The 16973-nt window shown below is 39.9% G+C and overlaps 5 protein-coding genes and 1 non-coding gene across 9 annotated transcripts; 3 read left to right on the top strand and 3 right to left on the bottom strand.

The window, feature by feature from the left end:
• Positions 1–215: 215 nt before the first annotated feature.
• Positions 216–2447, top strand: LOC124199889. Its single transcript, XM_046595868.1, has 4 exons — positions 216–840; positions 939–1174; positions 1249–1652; positions 1729–2447. Exons 1-4 carry the CDS (start codon positions 225–227, stop codon positions 1994–1996), a joined length of 1524 nt encoding a protein of 507 aa, XP_046451824.1. The 5' UTR covers positions 216–224; the 3' UTR covers positions 1997–2447.
• Positions 2448–3902: 1455 nt separating this feature from the next.
• LOC124199888 lies at positions 3903–5464 on the top strand. Its single transcript, XM_046595867.1, has 5 exons — positions 3903–3981; positions 4064–4196; positions 4272–4340; positions 4491–4741; positions 5126–5464. The coding sequence occupies exons 1-5, from the start codon at positions 3929–3931 to the stop codon at positions 5289–5291; spliced, it is 672 nt and encodes a 223-aa protein (XP_046451823.1). The 5' UTR covers positions 3903–3928; the 3' UTR covers positions 5292–5464.
• Positions 5411–7089, bottom strand: LOC124199887. The gene is made up of 6 exons (XM_046595866.1): positions 6991–7089; positions 6350–6925; positions 6165–6284; positions 5931–6090; positions 5718–5873; positions 5411–5644 (listed from the first exon to the last, which is right to left on the bottom strand). The coding sequence occupies exons 2-6, from the start codon at positions 6444–6446 to the stop codon at positions 5494–5496; spliced, it is 684 nt and encodes a 227-aa protein (XP_046451822.1). The 5' UTR covers positions 6447–6925; positions 6991–7089; the 3' UTR covers positions 5411–5493.
• A 529-nt stretch (positions 7090–7618) lies between these two features.
• On the bottom strand, positions 7619–7737 carry LOC124201236. Its single transcript, XR_006877565.1, has one exon. It is a non-coding gene; the product is annotated as a 5S ribosomal RNA (ribosomal RNA).
• A 266-nt stretch (positions 7738–8003) lies between these two features.
• Positions 8004–9321, top strand: LOC124199880 (nuclear-interacting partner of ALK-like). Its single transcript, XM_046595862.1, has 5 exons — positions 8004–8167; positions 8234–8445; positions 8504–8706; positions 8772–9116; positions 9189–9321. The coding sequence occupies exons 1-5, from the start codon at positions 8115–8117 to the stop codon at positions 9243–9245; spliced, it is 870 nt and encodes a 289-aa protein (XP_046451818.1). The 5' UTR covers positions 8004–8114; the 3' UTR covers positions 9246–9321.
• Positions 9250–13106, bottom strand: LOC124199871 (cytochrome P450 2J2-like). Of its 4 annotated transcripts, XM_046595850.1 has the most exons (12): positions 12978–13042; positions 12568–12924; positions 12360–12494; positions 11382–11507; positions 11170–11320; positions 10843–10982; positions 10590–10780; positions 10325–10527; positions 10100–10262; positions 9892–10006; positions 9673–9832; positions 9250–9618 (listed from the first exon to the last, which is right to left on the bottom strand). In XM_046595850.1, the coding sequence occupies exons 3-12, from the start codon at positions 12423–12425 to the stop codon at positions 9437–9439; spliced, it is 1497 nt and encodes a 498-aa protein (XP_046451806.1). In that variant the 5' UTR covers positions 12426–12494; positions 12568–12924; positions 12978–13042; the 3' UTR covers positions 9250–9436. The 4 variants fall into 4 exon arrangements, with proteins under 4 accessions (XP_046451806.1, XP_046451804.1, XP_046451805.1 ...); XM_046595848.1 differs by having other exon boundaries at positions 11382–12924; positions 12978–13106; XM_046595849.1 differs by having other exon boundaries at positions 11382–12892; positions 12978–13069.
• Between the last annotated feature and the right edge of the window lie 3867 nt (positions 13107–16973).

Here is a 16973-nt window from a genome sequence, read left to right as displayed (position 1 = left end):
TGGTTTTGTTTTTCAACCAAATTTTCAGATGAATCACGACTCGCATGGGTAGGCCATCCACTTGGATGATGACAACCATCCGCAAATGGGCGCGGTCGAGCGGGAGAGACCTCGGCTCAGGTATAACCGCATAACGTTCAGGTATTGAATAAGCACAATCGGCCACCAAGATGGCACCCGTACCGTTCTTCAATTGTTTGCGCCAGCCATTACCTGACTGATCGATGGCCGACGACAGATCAGACGGTCCTGGGCTCTGGTTGGGAAACGGTGGTCGGTTGAAATCATTTATCGTTAGGCCTCTTATATACTTCAACATGAAATTCTTGTTAATCACCTGCTGGTGGTCGTGTTTGCTGTTCGTTCTGGCCAGCAGCACGGCGGATGACAACCAAGTTGTACCCGAACGGCGTCAAAGTTTGGCGGATTCCATCCGCTTTCTGGACGTAACGAGGGGCGTGTTGCGCAAAATCGGACAAGTTGGCTGGCTGTCGAAACTTCCGTATCGGGAATGGATTCTGAAAAAGCTGGACACGGTCCACCTGTACGTTTCGGCCGGGCAAACGCTGGCCGAGAAATTGGATCCGGATTTGCTGGAGGCTCTGGCCGGATTGGCTGCTGGAAACGGGAGATCGGAAGCGAGGATGAGCTCGTTCGACGACTACGTGATTAGTTGGCGCCGGAAGCCGGCGGAAATTCCGGCCTACGTCCGCAAAAGTAAGACCAAGTTGAGCGACGACGAGGAAGAGCTGGACGAGGATTACTCCGCCAGTCAAGACCGAGGCTATTACAAAAGTGGCGGCAGCTACGGTGGAGGAGGAAAAGGAGGCTACGGTGGAGGTCGGTGTGATTAAAATACAAAATGAATCCAAAAATAATTTGGACGTCATTTTTGAATATTTTAAAAATTTGTTTCGATTTATTGTGGATGTATTTAGGCAGCAGCTATGGAAGCGGAGGGGGAAGTTATGGGGGTTATGGTGGTGGAGACTACGGTTATGGTGGTGGAGGCCATGGAGGAAATTACGGGGACCACGGCGGAGGCAACTACGGAAGCGGAGGCAGCTACGGCGGAGGTGGCGGAAGCTATGGGGGAAGTGGTGGACACGGCGGAGGCAGCTACGGCGGAGGCAGCTACGGCGGAGGCGGAGGAAGCTATGGAATGGATTCGTCTGTAATTCAAATTTCAATTGAATCTTAATGATCGTATTTTTCTATGTGATGAATTTGAATTGTTTTTTTAATAAGGGCAAGGCCTTCTCCATTTTGGGTGGCCTTTCTTTTCTGACATTCCTGGGCGTGTTGCTGTACCAACTGGCGACGCAGAGCGCCGCTACAGGTCGCGTTATGGACGCCGACGCTCCTCTCTTCATGTCCGATTTTCACAGCATCGACCGTCTGCTGCTGATGGACAATCCGCTACTCCTCACCAGAGACCTGAACGAACCCCCCGCCATGGCCACCGCCGAGGAGGAAAGTCTGGACATTCTCGACCAAATGGCCGGCGTCTTCAACGGTTTGTGGCGGGCCCACCGCCAAGGCAAGTCCGTCCGACGACCGGGATCCTCGCGTCGCTGCACCCAGCGACGCATCTGCGAGACTTTGACGGCCAATCAGCACGTCATCTACGATCCTCTCGTTCAAACTGCCACGTAATAATATCTTATAATCAGAATGAATTCATTAATAAATTATTTCAAAATGTTTCCTATGATCCGGAACGCATAGGATTGGCATGGCTTATTGGCTAGGCGATTCCGATTCGGCCCACACTGTGGACCGGGTGATGCAAGAAACGCTGGGCATCAAATCGAATAATAATAGGCCGATGTTTCAAGATTTGTGCTCAACGATCGTTCCCAAATGTTTGCTGGCCGAAAGCCTCCGGTCGTCTTCTTCTTCATCCTCCTCCCAGCAGCAGAGAAGATTGAACCCCGTTGGTGCTGATGATGACGCCGCCGTCTCTGCTACTCGGAATGAAATCACATGGTCATAAAAAGCGGATGACAAATGAATTCGTCGAGTAGACTACATTATATTACAACACGTATACATTTTTGTTTTGTTTTTTGGGTTTTGGTTTTTTTGGGTTTTGGGTTTGGAACAAAGAAAAAATGGGGGATGTAACATGAAAGGCCACTTTGACTACTCTTGGGCACGTCGGCAAAGGCCTCTAGATTGTTGTAGATTGAGAAAGGAAAAAAAATTTGTTTTCCCTTTTTTTTCTTCTTTTTTCGTCGACATCGTGGTGATACGTTTCAAAAATGGAAGGAAAAAAAGACATCGCCGTTGGATATTTTTTGGAAGAAGGATATAATTTTATGGCCCTCTCTTTCTCTCCCCCCTTGTGGCGTATACGCCATCAGATAATACCATGAAATGTTATTTTTTTGTTTTGTTCTTTTTCATATTTCAATTGTAATAAATACAAATTGAAGTCAAAGGTACCTTTTTGCTTAACTTAATCGAATTTAATAATGCTAGATTCGTACTGTTTTATTTAGTTATACACTTGATAACGCCATTTTAGCTTCACCGAAAATTTCATTGAAGAATTATCTTATCGGAATCGACTGGGTCATTTGGTCCCATTTTCAATCTTTTAATACCGTACACTGAATCCTTATGAACTGCCGTCCATGAAATTTTAATCAGCTCACCGAAAAGGAACGGTATTAGAGTACATGTGGCGAGAATATATAATACGTAGAAAATGTTGCGCAAAAATCAACCGAGTAACATACATCAAAAGGTCGACCCGACGCTTGTTGGCTTATTATTTTAATCCTGCGTTGGTTACATCAACGGTAGCGGAAGGTAGCGCTGATGTCCAGTTCCCATTTCTCGGAAACTCTTAATGTAATCCACACAAAAGTTCTCTTGATGCCGCCCTTTCAACAAGTTCAAAGCGGATCGCGAGGTGTTGAGTTATTGCGCAGTTTTGTAGAATGATCTAATCCACGTTATACGATGGGCTCTGCCGATTGACGTCACCGAAATACGTTCGAAATATCCAGCAATATTTATAGATAACAAAGTAATCGATGCAATGTATACACCCAAGATAGCCTCGCACCATTCATGTGGTAATATACTTTGGACACGCTAGAATTTCCGTAATTTCGAAATTACTATTTTACGTAACAAAAACAACGATCAATTTAATTCAGTTAGATAATCGACGAGCTAAACGTGGGAGACATCGGGTTGTTTAATCATTGGACTTGACATTTCGCTTTAGAATTTAATCCTATTAATTTATTGAATAATAGAATATATAGCCACCTGCGTATATTTTTGACTGTTATGCACCGTCGATTCTCCGGCTTGTAACTTTTGATTCGCCGCGCCTATAGTATGCCCGCGCTAGCTCCTTTTTTCGTTTTTTTGTTTTCTTCTTATCTGATTGTTTTCCCGCAACTCTGTCACGCGGGCATTAACACTTTCACAACGTTTCTTTTGTGATTCGGCGTCGCTCCGTTCGCTGTCGGACATTTCCGGACTTGTGTATAGCTGATGCTACGTATAACGGCAATATGCCATCGGCGGTTGTATTTATGTATATACGTGCGCATCGGTTTGATTCTCTTGTTTTTAACCTGTACAATCCTATTTTTCCATAGAAATTCCGATTATTGTAGAGCGAATGAAATATGATCAAAGAAAAAGTTGAAGAATAATCTTGAAGAAAATCATCGAAGCTCAACGGGCCGTACAAAAGTGCGTCATCATCAAGTTGGAATGACGAAAAAAAAACAAATTCCTTTTATTTAATATCAGAATATACATAGCGTGGGATAACCCGAGTTGAATGATCTCGAATGGCCTGTCATCACTCTCGTTGCATGGACGACGTGTCAAATCCATTTATCAATAAAGATCCGCGCCTTTGGATTATTATTCAGTGTTTATTCTTCTTCTGCTGGCTATGGAAGTACAAGCTCGTGGTGGAGGAAGTTACGGCGGAGGATACGGGGCCAGGTATGTAATTAATTCTGAACTTTTATACACACTTTAATTACTATATATAGGCTACTGTTAATATCAACAATTGAATTTCTAGCGAGTACGGAAATGATTACGTTGACCCTTACGTCGTCTTGGCCTCACTGGGTTTCGGCGTCTTCCTCTTCAACATCATTTACAACTTGTTGAACCGCAGCGTCAGAAGTGTCCAAGTCTCCGACATGAACCTGGTATTACATACGTAATAAAAACAAATTTGAATGTTTATTCAATTAACCATATTCGATTCGCGGTTATCGCTTCAGCCGCTGCAATTGTCCGATCGGCCGGAAGAGTTTCACAACATGTTAGATAACATCACCCACAACTACCTGGTAAAATCGCATTAAAAGATAACACGTCACTTATGACTAAATGAATCGCTTTTAACTAAAGTTTGGGCTTGTTATTTTTTGTTTTCTTTTTGAACCGGGAAATTCAAAAAATTCCAAACAAACAAAACACAATAACCCGCAACGATGAAGGAGGAGCCATGGCAGGAAAGTTGGTCGTCAGTCGACGACGACGGCGACGGCGACGTCGAAGAGTTGACATCGAAATCATCGCATCGCCTGCAGTTATTGAAGGAGTCGGTCCGGGTGGGTCAGCGGGTCGCAGAAGCCATCCGTCGTCATCCGGCCTCCTGTCCGAAAACTCTTCTCTGCAAGCTGGGCAATGACGCGATCGCGTGGAACAGGCAACCGGCCCTGGCGCTCAGAGCCATGCAACTCTACATGTATAACTCAACTCGTACAACTTAGACCTGCATTTCTATAATATGGCTGGCTGGGTTAGAATAGATCTACACACCCCTTTCTCCTGTGTGTGTGTGTGTATCTAGTATAGAGAGAGAAACGTTGCATACATTACTGCCATATTATCCACTGGCTTTAGAGCGCAAGTATAGATATAACTGGCTCAAAGTTTGAATGGCGTCCCAGTAAAAGTTACGCTGTGTGTACAGCACGTGTAATTGTTCCGTCACTCGTGGTGACGGATGTGAAACAGCTGGAAAACCAAATCGTTTCCCAGTTCATATAATTATTTCTTCTATTAGTAAACTCAGTATACATAGTGATTAACAACGATGTTGTTTATGATTTGTTTTTTCTTTAAATAGAACGTCGCTGGCGCATCACTTCGGTGAGATAGACACTGCCCGTTATGTCGATCAGGTGGAGAAAAGTGCGGAGACGACGGATTTCGATCCGCATTATTGTGACGACGACAGCAGCGGACCATCAGCAAGCGATTGCGGACTGGCCGATCTAATGGCTTTGTTTTAATTACTCGTATTGCTATAACGTAATTGGGAACATTTTTACGGGAGATGACTTTTTGGAATAATGGAGATTTTATACCTTGGGGTGAATTTAACAGGCAAAGGTTCTTATATTACACGGGGAAATTTGTTTTGTAATCTGTATTCTCAATACACTTGTACTCATTTGAAAAATTATTCATCGAAATTGTGTCATTCCAAAAAGTTCATAGTTGTTTCTTCAAATCGAATTCTCCCTTTATGCATTCAGAACGGGCTTGGGCACAAAATCGCTGTGCTGCCGATGAATCTGGTTGCTTCAACTGGTCGTAGATAGCAGCACTTTTCGCCAGACCATTCCATTCGACAGTGGTTAGCCTATGGAGATCGTATAACAATTGAAAGAATTATTTGAATGGACAAGAAAAAATATGCACTATAAGAAACTAACATGACAATGTCGAGGAAAGTCTCTTCTTCCATAGATCTGGGCTTCCAGAATTGGCAAAGAAAATGCGGGAGACAAGATCTGTCCGTCTTAAGCATAGACAAATAATGGCGAATCGGAGCCGTCGGATTGCCATCGTCATCTCGCTCGTCAGCGCTCCTTTGTTATCGACAATAACATTAGTGTCTAATTCAAATTCCAACTGGATTACGCTACCTTTCGTAGACGACGTGTTGGTTACTCTTCGTTTCATGCCAATTGGCGATGGCCTCGGGAATATCTGAAAGCATCAGTGGAAGATTGATGTCCGTCACGTCCAGACTCCTAGCGCTCGTGGCTGGCAGTAAGGTGAGAATACTTCGCAATAAAACCGCTCCTAAACCAGTCGCAAAGGTGTTCCGCATAAGACTCAAATTAGTTTTAAAAGACAAGTGAACGCAATCAATTTACCCAACGACAATAGACCCAATATGGAAACGGGATCGATTGAAATGGATCCGTGACCATGTCCTCCGCCGTAACCTCCTCCGCCGTAGCTGCCTCCTCCGTCATAACCTCCTCGAGCTTCTCCTTTAATTAAATAAAAAATTATTTCAGTTGATCAAATGGCTAAATCACGAAAAAGTTTGGCTTACCAATGTGGTAACTGGAATTGATAATTGAGGGCTCAGAACAATTGATCTGAGGCAACACCACTGTCAGCAAAGTTAGGAAACTGAAAATTTTCTTCATTTTTCTCTAATAAAATTCAGCGACAGATCACTAACGCCACAATTGACAGAGACACCGGAGTAGGAAACACTTCCGCACTGCCCGAATACTTTCTTTCGACTGATTGCACTTTATTAACTGGATCGGGTCTTTAACCGTTTGAAAAAGAAGAACGTTGATGCACAAGAACTGGTTGGGTTGACAACTAAATTTTAAACTGAGCGCTTATTAATGAGAGAATTGTAACAAAAAAAATTGTTTGAAATATTTTAGCCGTGAGTTAACACCCCCACAGTTCGTGACCTCGTAACAAACACGAGTAAATCATGTCTGTCTGTTTTTCGCTGACGCCTCTGATTTTACGACCGCGAGCCGTGATTGCCAACTGATTGAACACTATGCTGAACAAGTAGATGAGGAAAATTCCAAACGTCAAAAGAGCCAATATTGTGTAGGGATCAAAAGCTGAACATCGCGCATCCTGTGTCCGCGGTTGGAATCTATAAGAATTAAATAACGAATACTTTCGATTAATGAAATTGGTTTAAACGTTTATACGTACTACCTCATAATGAAGTGGTGCGAGTTCAGTCGGCTGTTGGTGATCATAACCCATCAGAGTCTGTTTACTATCTGCTTACTAGCGTTTCTTTTTTCTAAAATAAGTTAGCTAGCATTGATGTCAGCCAAATATGACAGAAAATTAATTCTGCGTTCGCCGCGTAAAAAATGTTTTTGTGGATTTGTTCGAGCTTTATCTGTCAATTTCTTTAGGAGCGAATTCTCTTTTCATTGTATACACTATTGCTTGAAAGAGCAGCGACAATTAAATTGTTCAGGCCAAATAATTCAACTATACTCTCACGGGGTGATTAACCCTTCTTTCTGTAACGAATCGATTCATGCCACCGCTATTATTAAGCATCCCGGTCTTACCTTTTGTTTCTCCACACCTGTTATATCTTTGAAGTTATAATAAGAACGAATTCTTGTCCGTTCTTGCGCTCAGTAAGAACACGCTTAGATAGCGGCCATACAAATGATTTAGAAAATTAATAAACATTGAATGTAAACAATTATCTACAAAATGATGATCCTCTACAAAAATAGAAAAAAATAGCGTCTGATTAAGAAAGTAATAATAATATGTTGTAATTTACGTATAAATTATTCACCCAGAACAAAAAAGATAATGCCAACTGCATCCCGTATTCCCAAGCGGTCACCCATCCAAGTACTAACGGGACCCGACGTAGCTTAACTTCCGGGAGCTGACGAGACCGGGTGCGTTCTACGTGGTATGGCCGTTAACAGGAAGGCCGAGAAACTAACTGATAACAATCAACTTGAAAGAAGGATTTGGGCTTATTTTTTCACGATTTATGCATCAGTTGGCAAGTAATTTACATCTATGTAAAAGATAAAGATATAGAAAATATAAATTGTTCATTTTTTAAACCAGAAAACGTAGACTGGTAGACAAACAGTTTTCACTTTTAACTACTCAGTTCTTTCCCGAGATCCGACAACAACAAACAGCCCAAGTATAGCAGACGACAGTTTTGTACATTTCGATTTTCGAAAGAAAGAAAAGAATCTAGGCGGCATTTGATACTGAGGTCTTGGTTAGTTAGGTTGGATCTGGGTTGGATTATTTTCCAATCAAGTTAAAACAGCATTTTTATTGAAATGGCCACGTTGAATAGAAAACGCAAACTTGACCAAACCCTTATCCAAAAATTGTTAGTTACTTAGTTATGAATCTTTAAAGTTGTATGATATACTGAATAAATTTTTATTGTTGGCAGATATCATGATGTACCTTCAAAAGATCCCACTCGCGAAAGCTTTCTGAAACGCCTGAAAACTTATGATGTCTTCAATTGGTCAGGAAAACCAGTTGATCCTCCTCTGTGTGCTTTGCATGGTTGGGAGATTGCCGAAAAAGACGTATTAAAATGTGTTATGTGCCACCAGTTCATGAGTGTTACTCTTCCATCGCCAACCAAGGATGCTCCATGTATAAAATTATTTTATTTTTATTGCTACCTTTACTTGAAAATTTTTCTTTTCTATAGACAAACATGCATGTTCAAAACTTAAATCAAGATTAGCTTCGGCTCACTCCAAATTTTGCTTATACTCCACCAATCAAGTTCCGGACTCTGTTTTGGAGATTGAACATGTATCAAATATGGAACTTCAAGACACAATTCAGCAGCAGTTGTTGGCCTTTAAAAACATTGAAGCTCTTTGCAAAGTATCTGAATTACAAGATGAGGTAAGATTCCACAATACAATAATCGTATTTTGTCCATCGTAATGAATTTTGTTCATTTGCTTCAGATCAAGGAAATATTTGACTGGTTTTTAGAAACAACAGCCATACCTGATGTTCATCTCTCTAGTTTTACTTTTGTTCTTACTGGCTGGAAATTCCTCCAAGATGACATGTTATTGAAATGTGATTACTGCAATAGGAAATGGTCTATAGAACCATATTTAAGCCAAAAAAATTTGACAGAGAAGAATGATTCAGTTAGAACAACAGTGGATCCAGTTGCTCAACATCAAAGGTGGTGTGCTTGGAGAGCTCCTACACGAGGCTGGAAATCTCGTCTCCTTCAACTGCAGCAATTGAAAGAATCTCGTTGCCGCGAAAAAAGGAGTCGCCTCAGTTCTGATTCTTGCGTACGTGTTTCATTTTAAGCCTTTTGTTTCGAATTTTTTTTTTAATTGACAAATTTCATTTTTTGTTTATAGGATTCCTTAACTGACCGTATGCGAACTGTCCGCAAATTACTTAACGGAACCCTTTAAGAAATTCGAGAGGCGTCGTAATTTTTAATGAGCATTTGCTGCGACAGTTTTAATACAAAACTAATTCATCAATTAACATAAGTATGTGCAAATATTCTAGTTTAGGAATTAAGAATGTGAATTAAACTTAAGCAAAGACGTTCAGTTATAAAGGTTAAGGATGAAAAGCATGCGTTCATAAACGATCAATCTTAAACAGCGATAAATTGTAGTCTATGATGTGGTGGTGTGTAAGTAATCCCAAATTGTCCGTTATTGACATCGATGTTTTTTTCATCATTGGGTAGAGCAACTTTAAATTTCTGCAGAATTCCGACCGTAAAAAGGTAAAGTTCTGCCTGTGCCAATCCTTGACCTGGGCACTCTCTCCTTCCTGTTTAAAATTCATCAGTTAATGCAACAACGAAAAACTAACAAAGGGCTTTACCAATTGAGAATGCCAAGAGGTTTTCATTTTTGCAGAACATTCCTTCTTTATTTAAGAATCTTTCTGGCTTGAATTTCCTCGCGTCTTCCCATTGATCCCGGTTATTATTCATTGCGTAAAAGTGGAGTAGAACCCATGTGTCTTTTGGAATATCGTAGTTCTGTGAGGAATGAAAATAAGTTTCTTCGTTTCAATTTTGTATAAATAATGGGAAACAACCTCGTACGTTGCATCTTGACTGGTATTACGCCACATTCCTGGAGTGACTCCGCCCATGCGAAGTACCTCATTTATGAATGCTTCTGTGTAAGGCGTTTGTGTTCGCTGACAATATCTGAGGATAAAACGTATTCAAATAGACCTACTATAATATTCTTTTTAAGCTTTGAAGGATGAAAACACTATGTTAACATTAAAATTTATTTACGCAGGTGTTGAGTCCCGACCGAACACTTCAGTTATTTCTCGTCGTACTCGTTCCTGAACTTCAGGATACAACGCCAAGCACAGCAGAATCCAGCGAATGGTGGTTATGGTTGTCTCACCGCCGGCGATAAACAGGTCAGAAACGAGCCAAAGTAATTGTGTTTCTGTTGATATTCGATAGTAATTAAGAAGCGTTTTGCGAAATTATTAGTACTTGACAACATACCGGAGAAGTAGGTCGGTTCACCACAATTTTTACTGTCTTGCATTTTTACCAAGTAATCGAGCATCATAGACTCCTCTTCCTCGGAGTTTGTAGATTGTTTTTGGTGCTTCTTAAACTTGCCGATGAGTTGTTTAAAGTAAACTAACCTCATCAAGGTAATTTTCCACAAGTGCAAAAAATTGTGCCAGAGCAAATGGAATACGCTGTTTAAAAAGTCAGCTAAAGACAGATGTAATTTTTAAAAAAGCTAGATAATTTCTTTTACGTGAGAATAGTGACGTAGTTATGAGGTCCGGTGAGCTCGACAGCTTGTAAATTGGTTTCAAGGTTTTTAATGACTTTTTGCAAAAATGGATCACCCCATTTGAATTGATCCCCGCTGATCACTGTCCAAATAATGTTATAAACTGCCGTCGCAATGTTCGGATGCGGATCGTGAATTAGGCCATTTGTTTTCTAATTTGTTGATAACATTTTAGTTACAACATACATTTTCCAGTTTTCGGGAAAACACTTACGGTTATTTGATGAAGATATTCATCAACCACATATTGAATTCTCTGCTCCATTGATTGTTTTCCAAATCCATACTTACGGAATTCGTGAGTCAGAAATGTTCGATGTTCCTTCCACGACGGCCCGTCATTGAACACGATTCCTTTAATGTTTTGAGTTTAATCGTAATTATCTGCTTATTGCTCGAATATGTTAAATAATCAACAAACAATTTCGTCGTGATTATTTAGGATAAAACCATAAAAGTAAAGTTTAGTTTTATTTGTTCTAATGCATCAGTGAACCGCCATCAATCTCTTATCAGCCTGATGGCTATTTCAGCGCTTTACCTTTGTCCTTGAGCACTCGTGATAAAAGTAGTCCCGGTGGCCGTTCACTGAACTTATCCGCCTGATTGACACATAACCGTTGAGCAACCCTTGCGTCTGAAATTACGATGACTTGTTGTCTAAAGAACCGCAAATAGCAAATCGGTCCCGTCTGATAATTAGGGAATTTTTATGAGAATTACATTTTTAATTTTGAAAGACTCGTTGTTTACCTGAAAAGCCCATTGCGCAAGTTTGATAAAGGGCGATTCACCTTTAACTAATGTTGAGTAAACCAATTCCATCAAATTGCCAAAGATGAGATTTCGCTTTGGTCCAGGAGGTAAACGGTAGTTCTTCTGATTTTTTCGCCAAAAGTAAAAAATAGTGATAATTAAAAGAACGGCTGCAAACGCTATGCTGACAAAATTAACCATTCTAGTGCTTAACAAGCTTTGTTCGTATTGTCGACCCCTTTCTTAGACTGGCGTGTTTCAATGAGTGGCGACTACACTCACGAGTCATTTTTATAGGGTCGATGATAACCCAGTTTGCATTAGCCCATCGAACACTCTAGTAAAGATTGTATTTTTGACATGGGCTATAAATAATACTTCTTCGATAACAAGTTGCTATAAATATCTTATAAGCAGCGATGAAAATAAACTGTTGCGTAGGCCCAATCAGTAATCACTTGTCTCGACTCAATTTTCTTTTCAGCTTTATATAGTTTGAAGACTAATTGAGTTTGATTATTCTGTTTGCTGAAGCTCGTACAATTGTCAGATTTAAATCTTTGATGAGAAGAATCAACTTTCACTGAACTTGGCCGTATTGCGTCTTATCGAGTTTTGCATTTGAGAGCTGTGCGTTTACAGTGTAACCAAATTGTTGGTCTATTCTTTTTTTTAATAGCAGAACATTTAGAATTTCTTCCTAGTGCATCGAAATAGGTATTTTAAACTGACACCAATTTTTCTGTTATGTAAAGGGTAGGCTATCTGCTATCGATTTTGTAATTGAGATATCTCGTTTAATTCTAAGCCTTTTGACCTTGTCATGTCTCCCAATTACCACACCACCGATCAGTGGAATTAGCTAATCATGTTTACAATTGGATGGGCACATTCCTTTCCTAAATATAAAACTAAAAGGAGGCCAAGTGTAAATATCGTATTGATATCAAAATGAAAAAAAAATGGCAGCATTACCTTTGCACTTGTTACCTTTGGAAGAGTTGATAACATCTGGATAACATTATACGGGTATTGAATCATTTATGGGTGACGCAATTTTAATGTATTTTTCTGGGTACCTCAACGCTCAACGGCATAAGCTGTTGAATTCTACGGGGAATTGTTTAATTTGACTGACAATTTTTCGTGGAAAGAATTTAGACATATAGGGAACATATTTTACCTGAACAGCCCACCGCGCAAACGTAAGGCATGGGTATTCCCCTTTAATCCATGCTGAGTGAACCAACTCTATCAAATTGCCAAAGATGAAATGTTGCTTGGGTCCGGGAGGTAAACGGAAACTTCTCTGATTTTTTTTTGTTGCCAGTAATAAATTGTGATTACAAATAGAACGGCCGCAGCGACAAAATTGACCATTCTTGGACTGGCCTTTATCGATTCCTTCGTAAACTGGCGTGTTTCAATTGGTGGTAGACCGAGAAGTGTGAACACTTTAGTGAATTCTTATATGGGGCATTGAAGACATCTCGCATTACCACATCGAACTATGTGTAGTAACGATTACTTTTTACATTGGCTATTAATAGTCGAGTTATTAATAGTTCGAAGATAACAAGTTTCTATAAATACCTGATTGACAGCAATGGAATACGAACTGTTGCGCAAGCAACAGAATCAATTGACTCTCCTCTTGTTCCTTATAGTAACTGCAGAAACGTCGAGCTGAAAGTTGAATAGTTGTAACGTGACCAGTGTTGCCACCCTGGACTTTTTTTTAATCCCGAAAAAGGGGGAAATAATCACTTTATTTTCCTTTCAGAGACGAAGACCATGGAGATTAAGATTTTGAGACTTTTGAGTAATCAGAACGCCAGAATTATTTCATTATTATTATTCCATTAACTTCCCATGTACAAGTTAAAATATCCACGTCGGTTGCAACACTCGTCCTTTAAAGTTAAAAACGCGCTAAATTGCTCAATCTGGTGATTCTGCCCAAATCCAAATTTGCGCAGATGCCGTGTTTGCTAAGTTCGGTAGAGATCGTGGCTGTAAGTCGTTTCACTCGCCATAAAGACGTGACAAAACTAAGCCGCATTTTGTGCGGCTAATTCACAGTCAATATAATTTAAAAGCAAGATGCTAGATGTCAGCAGTACAAATATGTTTCCAGCCTTAAGAAAAAACAAAACAAAACAAAATCCCTCCAGGACTTTTCGAGAAACATTTCGAGTTGAGATCGTCGTAAAAGTCTTCTGTTGGTATCCGTTTTTCATAGTTATTTGTTATCCCCCATGTTTAGTTCTAACACTCTTTTTCATTTCAATTTTTGGACACAAAATCTGTAAACGAATTCGTTAAGCCTTCACTTTACTTTAACATCGACTAACGGCCGATATTTGCTTGTTTCAGTTTCAAATTATTGACGATTATTAACACGCTATACAGAGATTGGTGGAAAGTTGTGTTCAACCGACCGATTCGAAGTAGAGCATTGCAACGCTGCCCCTATTATTGACGTAGCAACTAGAAAAATCATGACAAACGTGTGAATTTTATAGTACAGATATACAATGAAGGTCAGCGTTTTGATTTCTTGTCCGTAAATTTCTGAATCTAGTGATGGGACTCATTGTTTGAAGTATTGAAAAACCATTCTAAAGTCTTCTGATAAACGGATTCTTGATTGGTCTAAATTTACGACGAATCTGACACAGAGCGGTCGTAACCTTTTCAGCCTGAATTTCATTTTGCCGGGAGTAAGAAAAAGCGAACACATCACTCCGGCCAGCCGCCTGCTTTACTTCTTTTCGTGATGTAAACAACAACCCTTTCGGCAAGACAGCGTTATGAAAGAAACTGGTTTATCGAACGTAGAATCTCATTTGACGAAAACTTTCTCCTTCGGAAAAAAAAAATCCGTAGATTCAAAAACGAGTTTCGGGTGGGTGGTATCTAACCTGCTCTTAAAAAGACCCATCGGCGACAGGAAACATTATTCCAAGGCATGGACGGCCGACCATGGTTTAGGCGTATAATTCATTGCGATCATTACTTACGTTAATTATACAATTACTTGATTGGAACACAACAATTGAATAGTGAAAATAAAATGAAATGTGTAGTATACAACATAGTGGCTACGTTTATCGGTTTATGTTTTGAATTATTCGTCCTGAATATTGATCTTCTTGCGCTAGATTTCCGCTTACAAAGACGAGTAAAAAAACTTTCACCATATTAGCCTTTCTTTTTTCATTTTCTGTATAGAAATCTGAACATTTAATTTTTGCTCTTCCTTAACTGACCACTTGTATGCTTGAAACTGACTGTTCAATATCTCTTTTTGAAATTTTATACGTCACGACGGCAAAGAACAGCTTTACCAACATCTTGTCGTGAATACGGAGCATTAGCATTAGCAGTCGTACAACTCAAAGGCTCAGCGGAATATACGATTCGCTCTTTTTTTGCAAACTATCTCATACTCGTAACAGCTGGAAGGCAGTCGTTGCCATTCCATTGTTTCAATCTATTTTTTTGTTTTTCAATATATATATATTTTTTTCCACCAGTGTAAAAAACAGCACCGCAAAATTCTGCTTTATCATGACCCTCCGGCATCGAGTGTGATAAATTTTTATAGAGGCGAAGAAAGGAAGGTCGTTCTAAAAGAAAAACCGAGTAATGCTATAAGATTGTTACGATAAAAACACCGAGTATGCCCGGTTAGATAATCAAAAACTGGCCTTCGCTATGTCCATATATGGTTATCTCTCAAGCCTCAGCTTTTTTTTGCTATAACCTGATACTGAACGAAAACCTCTCTTAGCAACAGCACAAAAAACCTGCCGCTAGAGTAAGGCCTCATTTTTACTTTTTTTTTTTAAATTGTTGAATGCGGAGCATAAAACTGGATTCGTCAGGATTTGTAGAGTGCCATGTAGAGTGCCTAGATTACTTGTTGCTATGTGGAAGCCAAGGTTTTATTGTCTGTAAAGGAGCTGGCGCACGTACAACCTGATGTAAATGACTGGCTCTTGGACTCTTGGTGCTCTCCGCCTCTCCGAGCAATGTAATTTGCCACTTTTATTTGACCCGATCAGACTTCGATGGATCAGATGCTCAATGGAAGTCAATATGGAACAAAAAGAATTTGAAGGCATAATAAAATGCCCTGCGGTTAAATATGCGCTCTTCGAACTCGTCACTGAGAAAACATGTAGCCCTGCATTCGTGCAGTTACTATGGATATCAAGTGGATTTCCGTGTTTGTGTACGTAAACTTTGACTATCGTAACTTTCAAATTTTAACTGTTCTGATACGGAGTGGTCGGCAGTTGGGCTTAGCCTATCCTATACGACTAGCATTGCATAAGAAAAAAGAGAAACCTGTTCAAAACACATTTATTGCATACTCACAATTATTATGTCATTGAAAAACCTTTCTAAACCGTACCTCTTCGCCAGTTGCCAGGCCAGTTTCTGACCGCCGTTACTCTTATGTCAATACATGATGCAACTTTTGTTTGTTGATCATTAGTTCATCACAATTTTTTATCTAGAATGCAGCTAGCTATGGCTGGGTCTTGGAATCGAAATAATTGTCTCTTGTAGCATCACGTGCGATTCAACCCCTAGAATTCGCAAATTGACAAGGCAGATTTATGCACGAGACTTGTGTGAGAATGAGATCGACAACTGTTGAATGTAACATTTACCAAAAAGTTAAAGAGTGACTTCTATTTGTTCGGCCGTCACTTGAATTTTCCAGCTTTGTTTTGATCCCGGTTTTGATTGTTTGAAAATATCGCATGTTGAATTCGTTATCAAAGATCATAGAAAAGTAACGAGGAATAGAAGGTTTGGACATTTTCTAAATAATAGCAATAGTTGAATTATTCATTTTAGAGCCATCGGAGTGGAGGGAGAGCTAGCGCCATTTAGGTTGAAGTTATCAGCAATTGCCGATGCAAATTTTTCTTAATCATTTCAAGGTTTGAACATTCGATCATGATAACATTTTTCCAGATAACATTGTAAAAAAACCACAGACACACACACTCGCGCATGCAAAGAGTTGCTTAGTCACGGCGCTCCATCAACTTGTAGTACTTCCTAGACGCCATCAGACATCAAGAGCAATTTTCTGTGTGAAACATGCCAAACCGGTTTGCCCAATGCCCATAACCGAGAAAAAGCTGTGGCGACTGTGGCGTGTTTCACACAAAAAAAACTTTTGTTGCTACACGAAGTTTCAATTACGCTTTAAGAAGAATTTTAGAGCCGCAAGCAAAAGAGAAACAGTTGTAGGCTACCAGATAAGGCAATATTATAATGGCCAGTATTTGATTTGTTATTTGTTCTGTTCAAAACAAGTTTAAAAAGTATGTTATATACCTTTTGCATGAAGCTGTTCACAGTTCAGAAATTGAATGCGATTATCCTTTTTCGAGATTTGGCAAAATGATTTTCTGTTGCATGCGGTTAATATGATCATACATGTCAAAACATTTAGTCATTTACCCGTTTTAACCGTGTGTGAAACTCAACCGCTGACTAGCAACCGACAAGTTTGATTTCCAGCGATTGTCATTCAACACTTTGATTTCGAAAAGCTGGCCC

The sequence above is a fragment of the Daphnia pulex genome, chromosome 8, assembly GCF_021134715.1.
Source record: "Daphnia pulex isolate KAP4 chromosome 8, ASM2113471v1".
NCBI classification, from domain to species: Eukaryota; Metazoa; Arthropoda; class Branchiopoda; order Diplostraca; family Daphniidae; genus Daphnia; species Daphnia pulex.
Note: the sequence above shows the minus strand (reverse complement) of the source record. Positions and strands in the feature narration are given on the sequence as shown.